Below are 21,089 nucleotides of genomic sequence, written 5' to 3' on the forward strand. Positions count from 1 at the left end.
AAAATACACAAATAAGTTGATTGTAGACAAAATATGTTCGCAGGAAAAGTTCAGGAACAATATTAATTCGATGCGAAATTCTGCTTGCCACTTATGGATGACTTCTGGATGTACTCTGGAGAAATGACTTCACCTTATATCTATGAGAAGGTACATTAGTGATGACACAGCAAATGATGATTACTATCAGTGTTTAGTATGTCATAAAATAAAATTTTGAGCGTGAACAGGAGCAATTGGTAAATTTAATCAGGGTGTAAATAATGAGATTAGATACATAATATGCATTCGATTATAGCAAAACACAATGAAAAGTCTTCAGAAAAATAAATGGAAGTGCGAGTATCGAATATGTCATAACAGTTAATGTAAATGTGTCATAAAAATGGCAGATGTAACAATAAGAGGTAGGGACTTGATTTGGTATTTCTGTCCAAATCATGTGAGTTGTGTGTCGTATCAGTAAAAAAAATGTGTTTCTGTGTGAGAGTTTGGTCGGTTTTTAACGATGCAGCGCTCTCAGTTCGCTTCATCGATAGCTGGGACACATCTGCACGATAAAAATTTAGAAGTTAACATGCTGTCATATATTAATTAGATTGGTAATATTGCCGTTTATATGTAAGAAGTTATATGAATTGAAGAAATATGAAGAGAGAAGGTGGATAAGACGTTGGCCCATACATGCTCTGTAAAGGCATTTTGGCGTGTTGAAGGTAGTTATGAATTATTGAAAAGTCACAAAATGAGAATTTTACAGCGAATGGTGCATAGCGTGCCACTTTACCTCATCCCAATCTTCCTGCCACGTGTCAAGAAGGTAGCAACGAGTAACATTCTACAGGTCCCTGGCTGGCAGAAGGTGGAATAGAAATTCGCCGTCTGCATAGGTGCAATTGTCGTCAGTATCGACTGCTTGGTTTCCCCTGGATAACCACGTGACTAGGGACCCAGCAGAAGCAGAATTCAGCACTGACACAATGGTCGAACGATGAGATGCACTGAAGTTAGCCATTCCAGAGTCTGAAACGCAATGGTCGAATCAGAACACACGGACAATCTTCAGAGAACGAACATGAGAGAAGTCCACTGTCTTTAGGATTGCGTACAGTTCTGCCACGAGGCAACTGAATTGACTGACTTGGACCCATCCGTACAAAAGACTGTAAAATTGGGTTACTGGATCGAAATTCCACAAACTTCTGCTGATTTTTTACTGAAATACGCTAGAAAATATTGTGATCACCCTGTATTTGTAACAATAAAATAAAAACGATTCTCAAGTTCCAGGAGAAGTCAATAAATGCGATTTTGAAGTTGAATGGAACTGTTGATACTGAAGAATTTATTATAAACGTTCATGATGAGTAATACAATGAAATCTCGTCGTATTGTTTAGTTTATCTCCCTGTGGTAATGCGCACTTTCGCTTTTCATTGGTTATCGTTGATTTTAGAGACAAGATAAGAGGCAAATAGCCTATTTCAGTGTGTTATGTTCTTCCTTTACAGTAAAGATAATTCATATCGGAAGAGTATCAACAATAGGAAAATGGCACTTGTCAGAACAAAGGGTCAGCTATTGAAATCTTCCCTCTTGGATAAGTGCAACATAATTGTTGAAAAATATTATTATTACCTTATCTAATACTTACGAGTGCATTACAAACACTAATAAAAGAGCAATGCGTCTTCTCGGCCTTCTGTACAGATTCGCTGAAATCCAACACCAATCATCCATCAGCATATTTTACAATTCCCCCCCCCCCCACAACCTTATCTCCCCTATTCTTGAATATCTGTACCATGGCTTCAAAAACTAATCTCTCTCGGCTTGATTCTGTCCTCAACTTTCTCCTCGTCATTGCACGCCACAGAATACCTTCTCTGAGGCACCTTCACAAAACAGACATTATGTCTATCTTGAATATCAGACCACCACCACACACACACTCGTCGCGAATTATAAGACATAAATTATTTGCACAAAATCTTAAATGGCGAAATTAAATCAGAATTTCTGATCAGCATATTTCATCTACGAGACCCCACACGACCAACCCGCAACGTACAGCTCTTTCACAATTCCACCACAAGAGCCTTCTATAGCGGTCTCTTATCTACAGGCTTCGTCGCTCATATAATAACCTGCCTCCAAATATTGTCATATTTTTACCAGAGCACATTTTCAGAAAATTGTTAACAATGAATATGCAATCTTATTTCTTTTCTCTGCCATCTTGTACTCTAATGTTTTGTTGTTATTATTGTTGTCTTTCTGCTGTTACTGTTTTAGTATAAAATGCTCATTCTGTACCTGTATCTGAAACTTTTAGTAAATATATAAATACTTCTAATATCAATAAACGTTTCTCTATGTTTGATAAAATTAATTATAAATAAGCACTTACTCATTAACAGGGAATGAATTTTATGTACCAAAAAGTGTCAGATATCTAATTACAAGGTGTACAACTTTGCTTCCGCCGTTTTTCCCCAAAAATATGACGCTGGAATGAAAAACATTGCTTACCCAGGCATTATTCAAAGTATTGTCCATCGCTGGCCACTACTTTCTCCCACCTTTCGGGCAGCGTACGAATGCCGCGTCTAAAAAAATGTTCATCTTTGGAGGCGATCCACGAATCGATCCACTTTTTGACTTCTTCATAAGATCGGAAGTGTTGGTCAGCCAGTTCATGAGCCATTGATCTAAACAGGTGATAATCAGAGGGAGCGATGTCTGGAGAATAAGGCGGGTGGGGTAGGACGTCCCATCTTAATGTTTCCAGGTACGTTTTCACCACTTTGGCAACGTGGGGTCGTGCGTTGTCATGCTGCAAAATCACTTTGTCGTGCCTCTCGCTGTATTGCGGCCGTTTGTCCTTCAATGCTCGGCTCAAACGCATTAATTGCGTTCGATAACGAGCACCTGTGATTGTTTCACTTGGTTTTAACAGCTCATAGTACACGACGCCGAGCTGGTCTTCCACCACTATGCCGGTCTTCGACGTTAAAGTCACCGTTCTTGAAGCGTTGAAACCACTCACGACAGGTTCTCTCACTTATAGCGTCCTCACCATACTTAGTGGAGAGCATTCGATGAGCCTCAGCCGCAGTTTTCTTTACATTGAAACAAAAAAGTAGAACCTCCCGCAAATGGAGAGAATTTGGCTCGTACACTGACATTTTCAATCGTGAACAACTTCACGATGCACACACCACTCGACTAATGTTTTAGTGGGGTTATCTTGACAGAGGTCCAACCTAACTGCGTGACGTCTGCGATCTGCTTCTTAAGACCGCTACTTCCTGTTGTTGCCACCTGTCGGAAAACGGCGGAAGCAAAGTTGTACACCTTGTAGTTATTTTCATCAAAACATGGAATTCGAAATTCAAACGAGCTAAATAAAATGCACTACTGTTCTTACATGGTATTAATTGAATTGTGAAATTGAAATACAAAGTGAGCTGTAATTTTTGTTACGAGAACAATGAGCTTCCAATGAGCTGAAACATTAATTCTCTCCTGTTATCCTAAAGGACAGAATTGTGTTGACTGAAATCGCGTTGAATATCGCATGAAGAAATGGGAGTATACTGGTGAGTGGGTGACACGTACAGTGGCACAGTGTGACGTACGTATTTTAGCTTGATTCTCTCACTGTAAACTTTTTCTAGTGGTATGGGGAAGGGAAGGGTGTGATAGTTACATGTCCAAGTCTATAATTAGCGGTATTAAATGGACGAGTTAAAGTTACAGTGGTGTAAGTCACTTTCTTAAAACGAAAAAAAAAGTCTGACTCGCAGTACTTTGCTGATCAACACAACAGCTGTTTCCTTCATCACTAGACCTTAAACTGTCATCTGTCGACAGTTGAATTAATCTCTGATTTACTTCACGTTTTCTGTTAACAGATTGACTTATATAGATCTGGTTTCTGTGTCTAAGTTTTTTTTTTAAAAAAAAAAAAAACGTGACTTACACCACTGTAACTTTGTTCCGTCCAATTCTTCATTCCCCCAGTACTTTGTGGTATTGCAATGTGAAATATTTGGCTACCAATGACGCTCGTGCCAGTGTACAGCCTGAACGGCGCATCCTACGTTGGAAATTCAAGAACGTTAGATTGAAACTCACCTATTTCTAACAACTTTCATTTCTTTATATTTTTTGCCAAGTGCACTAATAACAGAGTTGCTTATGGGACCAGAATTTAGAATAACCCTGTATTTCTAATAACTGGGAATGTAGACATCAGCCTCACGTACGCTTTTTCAAACAATACTGTATTTCATTTGTGTTATACTTTTACTTTTGAAATATAGTAATTTGTCTATCAAAATATGTTATCATGCATTACCTACCCTTCCCTCCCTACCTTAACTTAACCGAACCAAAATCTATCATAACTCTGGATCTCAGTGGCGTCCCATTTTAAAATGTTGTACAGTTATTGAGTAGAAGCTTACCTACGACACACAATTTTTAAAAAAAAAATTAAGACCCGTTTTTCAGAAAATGTCTACCAACTTTCGTTAACACCACCTTCAATTGTTTCTCACTCTGACATAGGCATGCCGTATCAAGTGTAAAATAGCCCTTCAAGATCTTTCCAATAGAGTTGAATCACTTCCATAGGTGCCCCGATTACTGAACTATTGCTATTTAAATTTAACAAGATGTTGGGGGGGGGGCGGGTGTATGGTTCAAATCGTAGTTTGTACCACTGTAATTTCGGAAATGAAATCTATAAATTTTCATGTTTTCCCACATCAGCTGGCTACTTCAGTATGCCAAATTTCAAATGATTCAAAATCTGTGAGGTTCAAAAGTGCCTCTTGATTAGTTTATTTTATGTGGATCTTTGTCTTGATAAGTTTGAGAATAGTAATTTTATACTCGAAATGAAAAAAAAATGACGTGGTTTGGCAACACTAACAGTATAGGTGCTCAAGTGCTGACCATAAAATAGCAAAAAATACCATGAATGATAATTCTGTTTGTCTGGCTCTCCAACATAAGAATAAAGCTTATATTCAATTTGTTCCGTGCATTGAATTCCTAACAAAATGAAGGGCTTGACAAATTTATTCTAAGCATTTTTATTGTGGCTCTGTGGAATATTCCTTTCAAAGACATCGTTCCGTCATAGATTAAAAATAAGTTCTGTTGCGTCGACAAAGTTTCTGTGCGTTGTCATTATTCCATATTTCTACTACTTGACTATTACTTCCCTAGGGAAGATTGCATCTAAATGTTAAATGCGTATGAGATGCGAAGGTCACACCAAACGTGTCTTCGTATCTGATAAGAATTTCCGGTATATTTCCGTACATTTAATAATTTTCATCAATTCAAGTGTGAGTTATATTGAGATTTGATTGTCAGAATTAACATGACAAAACATTTATGTCAAGTGCTGCAGTCGTGTGACATTCCGATCATAAGCTATAAAAGAAAGCCTTTCGAGATCAAGCAATCATATATTTGAAGACTTCTTATCATTTCTCTGTATTTTCCACCAGGATTGAGAATAGAAAGTAAGTTTTATTTTTTGTGAGCTGTAGGTTAGTTATGTTGATTTTTAAAAATGTTGATAAATTAAATTCACTGTAAGTTTAGTACGAAAGGAATATTTTGTTGATATAAATGATAATAACTCGTTTTAACGTGCATAATTAATCGGACATTGTAATCCCGGTGTTCAAAAATTCACGCCTTATCAAATTTGTATGTATTAATTCAACCAGTAGTGGAGACTGGGTGTCTAGAATAGTTTACGATATCTTCGTAGACAAGGCTTAGCATTAAATGGCCACAGTGCGAGGGCAAAATTGGCAAGAATTGGGGGGCAACTGCCCCAAACGTCCCTCTAATCGCCGACACTGAATTCAACTATAGTATAAATATAGAAATTCTGGTGTTATGTTGGGAGAATAAGGAAAATTATTTTATAATATTAAATTCAATATTTACATGTGTAAGTTGAAATGCACACTATTTGTATTTAGTTATAATTATCACCAATCTAAACACACTCCATTTAGTCAAGATTACTAAAATTATCACGATGTTGCTCTAATTTTCTCACTATCCAAGAAATTTCAAATATAAAAACTGCTGTAAAGTAAAACTATTGTCCTCGAGTCACGAGGTATCCTACATGATACTAGGTGAAAATATATCAGTAGAAAATTGCAACAAAATGTTTTCTGAGCATTCATGAGATTAGAGTAAATATATGCATTCCGTCATAGCATAATAATTGAGGATTTCATTCCTGTATGCAAGAAAGCTGTTTTAATGATATTTTCTTGTCCTATTTTAGGTTATAACTTCTTAACAAGACAATGAAACTCCTGCCTGTCGTTGTGTTGGTGTCGTGTGTCATTTCAGCAATTGGACTCAATGCAGAGACCTTGGTGGCAAGTAAGTGCAAGTTATTTTCTCTTACTCCTATATGAGCTGATGGGTCAATTTTCTTCTCTCTATCCCTTTTTCATTCTTAAGCTTCACTGGATCAAACCAGTCTGTCCCAGTTCTTCTACCCTTCCACTATGAACCTTATAGTTAAGGGTAGTGTCAATATGGTCCAAGAGAAACAGGATCATTTTCTCGGTTTATGTATTATAATTTGTTACATTGTACTCGTAATACATAACTTAACTTAATTATAATAAAGATGATGATAATAATAAAAATAATAAATTCGACTGAATCAAAGTGAAGGAAAGACGTAAGTACAGAAAACTACTGTTATCACGCGTATATAAGTTACTTACTTTGTAGAGAAATTATTTTGTACATAATCTCGGCCATACAAAATAAGAGGTAATACATAAACAACAAATAAATAAACTTCTTCACATTCTTATCTAGTTACTATGAAACTTTAATGTGTGTTAATAATAAAGGCTAAATGAGTTTAGTAAAGGGAATATCAATTTCTTCCAAGGCAAAGGAGTTACTTGGTTCAAGAAGTAACCGAGTGACAGTTTCAATTACTCATTTAGAAAAGTCAGTCACTTACAGATCCAGAAAAATAACTCTAACTTCTATAGTTACTTCTCCACTGGGAATTGTCGTGCACACATATTCAAACAATCAATTATCATTAAGCACAATATAATAAAAATATGAGGACTTAGAGCAATTTCTGGTACTTAATTGGTTTAAGTGTTTATGTATTTATTGCGTTGATGCATAAGTCTGTAGCATTTTAATTGTTTCAATTTTCAAGCATTGGTATCGGTGGGAATCGATGAGAGTATCGATATTGACATGGCTATTGGTTCAAAGTGGAATCGGCACAACCCTACGTAGTAGTACTCTCAACTTGTAAATTATAATTGATTTGAAAATTTAGGGCGCGGGGAAGTAAGCAAGTGCCCTACTTGCTACCGCTATGTTACTCTTAGTAGAACTTCAAGCCCTTCTTGTTACTGATAGATACTTGAAAGATAGAAGTTTATTTTAAAATGGTTTCGAACATACCAAGCCTATACCACGTTTGATACATCCTGTCACGTTTCCCGCGCTTGCCGATCGTTGGCATTTCTAGCAGAAACCACACGACCTTGCCGCTGTAGACAGAGTGAACCCCGCCTTGGGGGAAGCCGAGGTCAGGTTGCGCATAAGATACTCAGGAATGTACGAATTCAACATCACACAAATCAGCACAACGCTTATAAAACACGTTTCTTGCAGACCCCAACAAAACACTTGGGAGTTAGACTGCAACGTGGCAACGCTGTCTACGTAAGCGCCTCTCTGCTGGCTTCCATTCGCTCCTCGCTGCCCAGCGCACGACTCTTTCCTCGTTTCTCATTGGCGTAGAAACTGAGGAATGATCGCTAGTGCGGGAAACTTGACAGGTTGTAACACACGCGGTATAGTTGGGCTGCTTGTGATGAAGCTCTATAGAGTGGATTTTTCCGTGCGACAAGGTTGAAGATGCTACAGAAACCGTGGCGCATTTGAGCCAACGTCGAGCAAGAATGTCGCTCAACGTGGGGTACGTAGCGACAAACTCGGCGGCAAAACAAGTGATTTATCCACACACAGCAACACCCTACAACACCCCCAAACATCCTCTCAAACTTTCCTCAACACCCCTTAAAATGTTTCACATTAGGCTCAATTTGTGGCTCTAAATATGTAGCCTCACACAGAACACAAACGTGTCAATTGACACATATATGTTGACTCCATAACATATTAACGTTCTTAAGCTGCAAATGATGAACTTTTTGGTGTATCTAAATATACACAGAAATGCATAAAAGGGCAATCACATCAGCTGGTGTTCCGTGTGATGTATTAAAAATGCACAGTTGGGAAGTTCAGACAAAATTACACATATAGCTGTGTCAATTCATGCATTAAAAATGAATTTTATAATTGTGTATTTTGATATGTTGCTGTATTTAAACCACTCGTACAATATGTATTCTCAAACTATGTATTATAAGTTTCGCCACTTTCAAAATATAATGGCCTTCAACGTGTTTTATCATGTTAGATGTTTGATCCGTTTATGTCACAAGTTTTTACATTGTGTTTGTAGAGAGAGTGTGATCCTGTCTTCCAGAATAGCACATGAGACTAAATTGCGACAATTGTTTCAAATTCCATCTATTGTAAAGGCGGATAATAAGACTTGATAGTTTTGAGAAGTGTGTTATTACCGAATTGTGGTTATTATAGAATAGTAAACTATAATTTTAAAAGCGTGGTGTTTTGATCATTGCAGATAATGGAAGCAAGGTGTTCGAATATGGACCAGGACACCAAGTGGGACGCCACATTTACCACACGGAGCAAAGAGTGTGGAATGATGCAGTAATTATTTGTACACTGCAAGGAGCATACTTGGCTGTCATCAATTCAGTTGGAGAAGAGACCGCTGTTTCCAACATTTTTTCGAGTTACGGCCCCCCTGCAGAAGGTTATGCGTTCATTGGATTTCACGACAGAAACGCAGAGGGACTCTATGAGACGGTTCTAGGTGAGTGGTCAAATCTTTCGCTTTTATTATTGTAAGTTCGAGTTTTGTACACTTTATGCACAGGAAGGATAATCAGGATTGGATGTATAGTTTAAAATGGGACTACTGGGCCTCCACCGGGAATTGAAGCTGGGACACCTTGATTACAAGCCGACGATGTTGCCACTTAGCCATCGAAGAAGCCATTATTATATCATTAAAACACAGTATAAATTAACATAATGAATTTTCTACGGACAAGCCGATACCGATACCAATGACTCGGTATCGCTAAGTATCTGGTGAATTCTTTTTGCCGATTCCAATGATCTTGAGTTGCTGAAGAGCGTCCAAGTGAAGCAATTCAAAATTTGTCCTTTTCAAAGATTCGTTCAACCTTCCTTGTGACTTGGGAGTCCAACACAGGAAGTTCCATGTAGATTTCCGATAAATCTGTACCCTCTTGGGAACTGTCCAAATTACAAACGCTCATTTATTCTTTACTATTGAAGAAAAATCAATGATTTTACAGGCAATCGGACCAGCTCGACCCTCTCTATCGGTTAAGTGGAAAATGTTCATTCCATTTATAATTTTCATACACGTTACCATGGGAACTGTAGTAACAATAAGAAGTTGAATCTTGCTGTGCACAATTGTAGTCGTTGCCATGGAGATTTAAAATATTTTATTTCCTGTCAGTCACGCCAGGTATGTCAGGGAATTCTTAAAATTAAGACATGGAAGTCTGTGGACGTAACGAAATGAAAGTACTTGGAAATAAGATTCTGACTCTAGAATGGACCAACCTGTTGCAGCATCTCCACGACAAATCATCACCACTATCATTTGAGAAGTAAGCATAAGGCTTTCATATTTATAGTAAAATTTTGGTATATTTGTCACTAAAGTTGTGACACAAAATAACTTTGAGAATGTTCATAATCACCGTGAAAATGGGTCGCATATATACCTATATTGGTGGAATTGCACAAAACTAACACAAAATGTTAGGTGCCGCATTCAGTATCGTGCTCTGCCACAAGCTAGTTGCAGACGAAATCATGTTATTATTGCATGTCGCATGGTTTTGATGTCTCGAGTTGCACAAGAAGTGAATATAGTTAGTAATACGGAGCAAAATGTCTTTGCAATACTAGCCGTGTTGGTATTGCTTGTCTGCGCCATCAGAGACAGAATCAAGAATTGTAGTGCCTTACGTGGCAATGTTGTTCCCTATTACGTTGTTCCACCGCTGGAGAGGTTCTGTTGTTCTTGTCCAGTCTTACGCCGGGCGGCTTACATGCTGGCAAGGGAAGTTTGGAGTGAGAAAGCGACCAATCCAGCACGATAAGAAACACAGCAGACCGTAGAACGAGGTGCGGGCAGCACCTCTTCCCGCGATGTCGTAACTCTCGGCACGACCGCTGTTGTCTGGTTGGTCTCCCCGCTACCAGCTCCACACTTACCTTGATATCATGCGTGTGTTGCCCGAATTCTCCTAAATGAGATTCCACGCTTATGCACGATTCAGTCATTTTATCAAACATTTTAGTCATTTTCGAAACGGCGCCACTCACAGAAGTCCCGTAAGCCTGATTCTTTCTGTGTCCAACAGCATAAAGGGTTGACTTCCGGTCTCGCTCCTGGAAGTGCAGGGCTTGTCAGTGACGGCAGGTAGTAAAAACAATGGACTTCTTTAGTGTGACGTCACAGCAGACGATGAGCTCGGACTGAGTCTAAACAAATAAAAACGTGATTTTCTCCTATTCAAATACACTGAGTCTCCCATTGCAAAGGGTAACTTTAAGAATCGTGACAGCAGTTACGAGACAAAAATGTGATATGCATCGTACATCAATGTAAAGATAAGATTTCGGGGAATACGTCTGTATATAACATGTACCTTACAGATGAGAATGTAAAGAATAAATGGAGTTAGAAAATGAGTAAAGCGAACGTCAGAAAGGAAATCCATTGCTGAATCGCAGCCAATGGGCGCCGCGGGTTTAATCGCCTGAGGCTGCTGGTCTCCCATCATCCATAGCGGCAGCGTGACCGACTTGAAATCGGGTGAACTTCGACTCGGCTTCGGCTGTGCTCGGAAGTGGAATGTTATGAAAATGCATAACTCCGGTTATTATTTACCTTATTCTCTGTAAGATATATGTGATATACGTGTATAGTCACATTCTCCGAAATCTCATCGTTACATCGATGTACAACATGCATCATAATTTTGTTTCATAACTGCTGCACAATAATTAAAACTACCCCTTCCAATGGAAAATCCCATTATTTGAATAGGAAGAAAACACGTTTGCCCGTTGTTTAGACTCAGTTGCAGTTCGTCGCCTGCTTCTGACGTCACAACTAATGGACTCCCTGGGGGACAGACGGGTGACGGGATTATTTTCTGGAAGGTGTACGTGGTGGAAAGAAATACTTCCCCAATAAGACAATTGGTATTAAGGCTATAAGAGGGAAGTATTTTTTTCCATGACTCACCTCACTTTGTATTCCTGAAGTTTGTTTCCTTATACAGCATATTTGCAGAAGACACAATTAAACCTATAAGTGTATCAATATACGCTGTATAAAATACACCATATTACTAACTTCGTTGTCCGTACAGTGGCATTCAGTATTCCACTTTTTACCCCACAGATCTGGTCAATCAGTTGGTGCCCTTTTGCTTGCATCACTTTGGCGCCGTCACTTTTTGAGTCCAGTCCTTAGCATGACAGTTTCTTTGTAAGTGTCCCTTCAGGGAATTCTTAGGCCCGCTTTAGACGAAATCATTTCCATTGACATTTTTGCTAGCATAAATGCTAGGTAAATGCTTCCTAAAATCTTATAGCAGAAACTACTTTACACGGAAGCATTTGATGTAATATTTCGGTTAGATTTTGCGATTACAATGCATAATATATACAGCACGAAAAACACGTCGAGTTACGCCATATATGTTGAGTGTACGATGTTTACGATGAAAACAATAAAATATTCTTCCATACGTGTACTGTATACGTTATAAAGTATGTGTAAGCAGCGCCATTCTTTTGTACCTAAAACCATTTAATATGAAACGTAATTCCTCTCGGTTGAATAGTTATCGTCTTTTAAAATTGTGAAGTGATACATTGTTTACATCTCACGCGGCAGCTATTACATCTGCACTCGTGACCTAGAGGTCGCTTCTGATTGGTTATGCTACGAAAATAGGACGGGTCTTATCCTTGGGAAATGCTAAGAAATATGCCACGGCATCTGAAATGTCATAAGACTTCTCTATTTGCATGGTAGCGGTTTGGTCATGGCATAAATGTTAAGAAAAAATATTAAGGGAAATGCTTTCGTCTAAAGTCTGCCTTAAGAAGTGGGAGATACTGTGGTAGCTTTTGTGTAACAATGTATTTTGCAAAGCCCTTTGTGATTTCTCGTAATCATCTCCACAAGATCGCCTTGCCAAAGAAGGTCCATTCATTTTTTAACCGCAAGAACCAATTCCTTCACCGATTCCGTGACGGACATTGCAGCAGACCTATTTCTTGCCTAAATCTTTGACTCGTGTTTGCGAAGAATACGTGACCATGTACTATATGAAAAGGGGTATGAGATTATCTGTGCCCATGGTAGATTTCACGTAGAATGGTTCCGGGTGCCATAATATCATGATTAACCCTGAACAAACTTTTCCCCTGATGCAATCTAATCACAACACTCGAGCGATGAACATGGATGAACACTGCGCGGAATTTTGTATCTAAGTAACTAACTGAATAACTCTCTAGCTTTCTTAAACCCGAGGGTTCATGGCTGCAGCAACACAAGCCTTCCACCTGTCCCTATCCTTGGTAAGATCAATCCAATCTTTTCCATCCTTACCGATTTCCTTTAGGTCCATCTATACGTTATCCCTCCACCTTCGTGTTGGCCTTTCTACAGGTCTCAACCATTAGGTTTCCCAACAAGAATCCTGTAAACTCTCCTTCCCTCTCCCATTCGTACCACATGGCCTGCACACCTAAGTCTTCTTGATTTGATCATTCTAATAATATCTGAACATGAATACATATTATGCAGCTCTAAATTATGTAACTTTCTCCACTCACCTGTCTCCTCATCTCTTTTAGGTATGTACAAATATATTCCTAAGGATTTTATTTTCAAATACTCTTAATTTATGTTCCTCTCTCGTATCACATGTTGTTATTGTTGAAGAGAGAAAAAGTATTTAATAGGTTTGTTTCGAAGTGCCGTACGATGTCGTTGAAGTGGCACTTAATATCTGCATCTTTGGCAAATTCTTTGCTGTCTGTTTTGACGTACTTACAAGCACCACACTTCCTGCTGCAGTCAAAGAAAGGATAGGGACACTGAGGGACGAGGTCCTCCAGCCTCCACTCGCCACTCACACATATTACCCTCTCTCCTGGCGTACTTGGCGTCGAATGCTAATCTAGCTATAATCTTACCAGGAGCGGTAGTGTCCCAAAGGAAAGGATGACCGGAGGATGCAGGTGATGGTGGAGAGGTAATTAACCTTGGTGCATATCTTGAAAAACCAAGGTGTGTTTACTGTTTGATGTTTTTTCTATGTATAGTATTTTTGTCAGAACAAAGATAAGAAAGAATAAATACTATGAATAAATTCAAACAACATATATAAATAATATAGAAAATAATAATGAAAGTGATATGTCAGAAATGATTGACTTATTCAGTCATGGTCCTTAGACCTATTCCTATGATGTTTGCTCTAGTAAAAGTATTTAAGACATCACAATCACAATTTAGAATCCCTTGTCCTTGCTTAGAAAAATATAATAAAATCTGATATGATATAAAATAGAATAAATAATATGATGATTATATAAGAAATATAACACAGTATACCAAGCACAGAACATTGATACATAATTAAGATTAATACTGTGGATCCTTAGATCCTTTAGCCTCCCAAAGTGAGCGGAGTTACTAGACCGGATGATGGCTTCTTCTTCAATCTCCTTTCTTCGACTTGGATTTAGTCTTCTGCATCTAGAGGTTCCTGGACGTCATCCAATGGATAAATGTAAAGTTCATGACAGATCCGTGGATGAAGTTTCGCTAGTCCATGGTCCATTACCAGGCTTCTTGGAGTGATCACACTCAGTATCCACATATCACACTTTACTTTTAAATCTACACTTGGGGATACTCATACAGTCTTCCACGAATACACTATCCATTGAGGTCCACTAAGGCCAATTGCGGACCGTCTTTTAGTCCATGACGGTGCCTTGGTTGTTATGTCTGCCAACACCAGCCAGAGTTACGTTGTTGACTCTCCTGGTATGGTCCCTCGTAGTGATTTTACATATAATTTCCATTGTTTAATGCTGTAGGGCCCATTTCATAAAATTTCACTTCATTGTATTCTTCAGACACTTCTAATTCTTGTTATTTGGGATTTCCTTTCCAAGTTACTGATTCTGCTACTCTTCCTTCTTGATAGAGTGAGTTGAATTGTGTCTTCATTACGCTTCACTCTCAATTCTGGGATGTAGCTCTCCTCTTGTAAGGTTGAGATTTTCTCTGCCAGCCTATTGATTCTTGGAAACCTTTCAGGTTTCCAGATGTCAGCTGCCAAGGTCTCATCTAGAAGTCCCTGCCTTAGACTCTCAATTTCATTACTAGAATGCTTAGTGCAGTTAACAATTACATTCTCCGGAGTATCTTCAACGCCACATTTCAAACATTGGTTATTGTGACTTAAGTTAAATCGCTTGAAGTAAGACTTGTATGGTCCATGGCCAGAAATCAAATGGACCATACCCCTTGTTGGTTTGAAAAACTTATTCCTTATCCTCACATCAGGAAGATATCTTCTGCTGTGGACTGAGATTTGCTGTTGACTCCATTCTGCCTGCCACTTATCCCATAAACATGAGTCTATTTCAGCAAGGGTATTAATCTGGGTATCCAGAATTCGGTTGGTCTTCATGTAATTTCCTTTTCCACCAATACCTCGAGGCATTCCTTTTAACCTCCAAGTCGATAGGAAGTACTCCTGCAATCGCTATGATTGATGTTGTGGATATAGTTTTAAAGGCTCCGAATATTCTCATTAGTACATTCCGTTGTGAGGATCTCATTTTATTAATCACCTGTTGTTGGTCAGTGAGATGGGCCCATATCGATGCTGGATAGCATATTATACTCAAGAAGATCGATCTATAATATGTCATCGATATTTCTTGTGGGAGTTTGTAAGCTTGATTCCCCATACTGAGGATCTTGTGAAGCTGAACCTTAGCTTTCCCAACCACATTTTCAACGTGCATTCTTAGCTTAAATTGGGCTTGCAAAGTTATGCCTAGGTATTCAATATGCGGAGCTACTTTAACAATTATATTCGCTCTCTTAATAATAGCTGGTCTTTGAAGTTTCCCTCTTAACAGAACATGATGGGATTTTTCAGTTGCTATCTTCATTTTCGATGTTAGGGTCCACTTCTCGACTAGTCGTAGGGGTTTCCCTGCATGGACTTCTATCTCTCTGCGATTGTTTGCTTCTATGAGAATCAGGATATCATCGGCGTATGCCGTTACTTCTGCCACATCCTTGGATTCAAAGAAACTAACGAGTATTATTTCATGCATTATTTTCCCGTGTTTTATTGTATGATAAATGACAGCAAAGAACCCATTTTCCCCTTGATGAGCCGTTTTGCCGCCGAGAAATTGAGCCGGCTTTGACTTCATGCTCTTTTTACGTGTTTCACAGCATTGAATAAAGCCTTGGGAAATTGCATCCCATAGTCTTTGAACCCCGCTTTAAGGCCCGCATTAGACAAAAAACATTGTCCTTTGCATTTTTCTTAACATCTGTGCCATGACCAAAATGCTACCCGTGCAAACCGAAAAACTTTATGGCATTTGAGATGCCATGGCATATTTCATGACCTTTCTTAAGGATAAGATCGGTCCTATTTCCGTAGCATTTTTCGTAACAAAACCAATCAGAAGTGACCTTTAGGTCACGAGTGCAGTTGAAATGGCGGCCGCGTGAAATGCAAACAATGTATCACTTCACAATTTTAAAAGACGATAACTATTCAACCGAGAGGAATAACGTTTTGTATTAAATGGTTTTAGGTACAAAAGAATGGCGCTGCTTACACATAGTACTTTATAACTTATACAGTACATATATGGAAGAATATGTTAGTTGTTTTTATTGTAAACATCGTACACTTAACATATATGGTGTAACTCGATGTGCTTTTCGTGCTGTATATATTATACACTGTAATCGCAAAATTTAACCGAAATGATTCCATGTAAAGTAGTATCTGCTATAAGATTTTAGGAAGCATTTACATAGCATTTATGCAGCAAAAATGTTAAAGGAAATGCTACATCACAAAATATCGTGTCATTCTAGGGATTGTTACGATATACAAGCCCCAGAGCACAAACCAGCGTACAACAATGCACTATATTTTCGTGGAGGCGAACGCTGACGAGCCCCTTTTCTCTCTCAATGACCCGTATAGCGCTCACAACTTAGCCCTTTTATTCAGCATTGGAAATAGCCTTCCAGCTGCTTTGCCGTCGTGCACCACAAGGAGCCAAAGCACAAAACAGAGTTTACTGAAAGATTATGTTTTAAATTTTTCGTCTGCCTTTCTTTTAATTCCCCAAGGTGTTTCACCTTTTTATAGGGGCATCGACAAGGCGGTTGGGTTATTGTAAGGTAATGGAAAATGACGGTTTTGGAAGAGCCCCAGCAAGGAGTGTGGATGCAATATTGGAGAAGTTTTTGCTAGGTTGTATCGTGACGTCAGCCGTCCACACCCCTTGGACGAGTGGGTTCACTCTCTTCTCATGTACTCACGAGGAGTTGAGATCATATTGAGCGAGTTAATATCATTTACATGATTAAATGGAGGCATCATTGACCGTTACATTAACCGGGGGATCTATGTAAATTTGGAAGTTACTGGTTACATCAAATGAATATTTCTGTTTCTTGTAGGAGAGGATCTGTTCGGCATTTACAATTATTGGGATGATATGGAGCCCAACAGCGAATTTGCTGCTGATGAAGACTGCGGTTCAATGAGCAGTGAAGGAAAACTGAACGACATTAGATGCGATCTCGAAAGAGCGTTTGTGTGCGAAAAGTATGCAAGTGAAAACATATAAATTTTGTCAGCTATTAGCTCTACTTACCACTTACCATAAATACCTTCTTGTTTTTCTTTTTCTTTTTCTCTTTTTACCATAAAGATCTGTTGTAAAATGAAGTGATGAATGTTCAATTTATTTTCATATGAAATCGTATGTTGTAAGAATGTTGAGATTAATACCATAGGCTTAAAATATATTCAATACATTTATCATACAGAAGGCCATTTAGAACATACGTACCGTATTCTCGCGTCTATTAGCCGCACGCGTGTATAAGCCGCACCCCCTTTTTTGGCCTTAGGTTTCAGGAAAATAAAACTTCTCGTGTATAAGCCGCACCTCGTGTATAAGCCGCACGATTGACTCTTTTTTTTTTTTTTTTTTTTTTTTTTGAGTAGGTAGCCAATTTCAAGTAAGTATTTTAAAGGTATTTTAACCTTTATTTTAGAGCAATGATCTACATATTAATACCGTATCATTCAGTTTGAGTCCTCAAAGCCCTTATTCACTGCCCTTGCTACTTACTACTCGTTGAAATATTTTCTGCACAAGAGGTATTGTCATCTCCATCACTAGCATTATCATTCCACAACATTTCATCCTGCGTACCACCTAGGGCATTGGATATGTCACACTTCAGAAAACCCTTCACAATTGTCTCCGACTTTACACTTTCCCATGCTGACAGAATCCATTCACACACTTGCTTGACTGTCGGACTTTTGATCTTTCCTGTTGCTGTAAGCTCGTGGTTTCCTGCACTAATCCAGTCATTATACAGACGCCGGAACGCAGCTTTAAACGAGCGAATTACACAAACGTCTAAGGACTGCAGTACAGACGTTAGACTCTCAGGAATCACAGCTACATCCGTTTTCAACTGTTGGAATTTTGTCTGTATTCTGTCTGTTAGGTGATCACGAAAGCTGTCCCACACCAGCAAACTCATTTTCTTCAGCAATGCACCAGACCTTCTATTCCACACTTGTCTATCCAGTCCAATACCAGTTCTTCTTCCATCCATCCTTTCTGCTGGGCACGTATGATAATACCCGGCGGAAATGCCTCCTTTGGCACAATCTTACGCTTCAGCACAACATACGGTGGCAGTTTCCTTCCATCCGCGAGAACACCCAACATTATAGTGCATCGTTGTTTCTCTCCACCCGCGGTCTTGATCGATGCGGTATGCTGAACATAACAGTGTTAGGCATGTCCCAGTAAATAGGTGTTTCATCCGCGTTGCCGTTCTGAGACAAGCTATAATCATTGGACTTTCGCATTCGAATCACGTATTTGTGAAATTTAACCATTTTCTGATCAAAGTCTGCAGGGAAACGTTGCGCATTTGTTGTCCTACGGCGAAGCGATAAACTTTTCCTACGCATAAAACGTGAACACCATCCCGCACTAGCTCGGAAAGCTTGACGACTGATGTCTAACTTTGAAGCTACTTCACGAGCTTGAAAACGTATCATGTCTACGGTTACAGCATAGCCAGCACTTCTTCTCTCATTTACAAAGGCCAAAACTTCTTCTTCTACCTGTGGAAATTTGGCTCCTTTTCCACGAAATGTATTTCTCTTGCCACTTGTTGCAGCAAGTTGTTCCTTCTGATTTCTCCATCGACGAATGTTAGACTCGTCCACATCGTAATATCGCGCTGCAGATCTGTTGCAGTTTCCTTCAGTATATCGTATCGCTTGAAGTTTAAAATGAGCATTCTTCTGCCAGACATCCTCCCTTTGATAGTACCAACCTTGACCTCAGGCCCACAACCTTCTTTAACAACTTCACTTTACTGAATGGTTTCCAGATCAATACGACAGTAAGGATGATTAGTGTTTAAAGATAAGATATTATCATATTGTTGCAAAAAAAAAGTTTGAAGATAAGACATCATATTGTTGCAAAGCCTGCTACAGATGCATTGTTGTTGGATTTGCTGTTAATGAATCCGTTATGTGATAAAGATAACAATTCAACGTACGTATTTTTAGTATCCTAGCAGTAGCTGCACTTTTTTTCATTCGCGTGTATAAGCCGCAAATGTTTTCTCATTCTTGTGTATAAGCCGCACATGCTTTTCATATCATTCGCGTGTATAAGCCGCACCCCATTTTTTGTTCCACTTTTCAGGGAAAAAAAGTGCGGCTTGTAGACGCGAGAATACGGTACTTCTGCTTGTAATCGAAATAACATATGTTTTTTTACTACCATAATTTAAGATTGAAACACTTCACAGTTCAATATCAAGCAATACAGTTTTGACTTACAACACATGAGTTGCAACTTAATTAAATTGAATTATCTAATTATATTTAGTTAATTTCTTGAGCTCGTAGAGAACTGTATTTCATAATCCCTAAAACAAACTTAACCTTACAATCTCTAGCAGGTAGAGATTCTGGATTCCTATATCCTCCAGGTTGTTTTGATGTCCCATTATCATTGTTCTTTCCTCTATTTTATCTAACCACAATTCATTCTCACCATCACAATTAGCCTACAGAAGTAGAAAAACGACATTAAATAATTGTCGAACAAGGCAACCACCATGAAATGTATTATATTCTGTTTATTTCATTTTCAAAAATCTAGTACCTCGAAATTCAAGATATGCTATTTACTAGGAAACCGACTTTTCAGTTAACATTTCATTGTTGCCTGTTCAAGGTAAATGGAAAAAAACAAAGGTCCAACACAACACTATGATGTATGACAGAATCGTCTCGCCTTGCGGAGAACACATTCCATGCTGATGTAGTTCCATTAACAACCCCTGCGTTAATATAGTGTGTTTATGTTTCAATGTCTTCTAATGATTCATAATAGATTTATTTTATTTGTGTGTTCTTTACAAAATATATACATTGCACATACACAACCGCCCTTCCCTGCCAGTGCTGCCACCTATCAAAGCAGTCTGGAACTCGTCTCGCGGACATGTAGCTTACTCCAACCTGGCCTACATATCCCGTACGTTTCATCGCTCTATCACTTTATTTCGCTTTTTCATGACATTAATCCGGTTATTTATTGACCGAACAATTCATATTGAGTGATAACGTCTTTTCATTTTAAATAAGCATGGATGAAGTAGCAGTGAGGGCGTATGGTATTGGTTGTTAGTGTATCTTATTCCCATTCCAATAGTCAGAATCTGTGAATAGTCCTATGTATGTGTAAATATATAATTCAATACATAAAATACTATTTACTTGCTCTCATTTTCCCCCAAATCGTATATGCTGTATCCTTCATTATAATAATAATAATTATTATTATCATTTGTGTTTGTTCTTTTCTTTGTAACCAGATTTTTACTTATATTATTATTATGATCTTGTTTATGTGCAACAGGTAAATGTATAAACGAGGTTAGGTGGGAGAACAGCCACATGCTGAACCTCGCCCTACAATAAAGAAAATTTGAATTTGAATTTGAATTTGAATTATTATTTGCTTTTCCATGCCTATAGTTCTCGGACGGAGTGAATGATGTAAAGATAATCAGTTAGAAGGAGGTAGATAGGATATTAAGATATGTTGTTTATCAGCAATGAGAAAATACAGCTGTAACAAATTATTGTGAAGAATACTTCAAGAATACAAGTCAACATACAAACGTGTGTTACAAGCTGCAAAGAAAGGGCATAATGGAAAATTAATTTCAGACTCTTCGAATAAATTCAGAGCAATGTGGGGCATAATAAAAAGGAAACTGCAGGGAAATTGCAAAAAACTACATAACATCACACTTCATCAAAATGACACAAACGTAAGCGATCCTTTGGTAGTGGCAAACTTGTTTAATAAATACCTAATCAAAGTAAATAAGGATAAAGTCAAAACCAATCAAAACTCTGGTAAAGGTTAAAATTAATACACCAAATGCGTGCATCAATGTTTCTACGCCC

At 38.4% G+C, this 21,089-nt stretch overlaps 1 protein-coding gene across 1 annotated transcript; it reads left to right on the top strand.

The window, feature by feature from the left end:
- Positions 1-5,449: 5,449 nt before the first annotated feature.
- On the top strand, positions 5,450-20,580 carry LOC146005385 (hemolymph lipopolysaccharide-binding protein-like). Its single transcript, XM_083144609.1, has 4 exons — positions 5,450-5,543; positions 6,332-6,432; positions 8,756-9,010; positions 17,015-20,580. Exons 2-4 carry the CDS (start codon positions 6,354-6,356, stop codon positions 17,182-17,184), a joined length of 504 nt encoding a protein of 167 aa, XP_083000735.1. The 5' UTR covers positions 5,450-5,543; positions 6,332-6,353; the 3' UTR covers positions 17,185-20,580.
- The last annotated feature ends 509 nt before the right edge of the window (positions 20,581-21,089 follow it).

Source organism: Lepisma saccharinum, chromosome 23 (assembly GCF_977018435.1).
Source record: "Lepisma saccharinum chromosome 23, izLepSacc3.1, whole genome shotgun sequence".
NCBI classification, from domain to species: Eukaryota; Metazoa; Arthropoda; class Insecta; order Zygentoma; family Lepismatidae; genus Lepisma; species Lepisma saccharinum.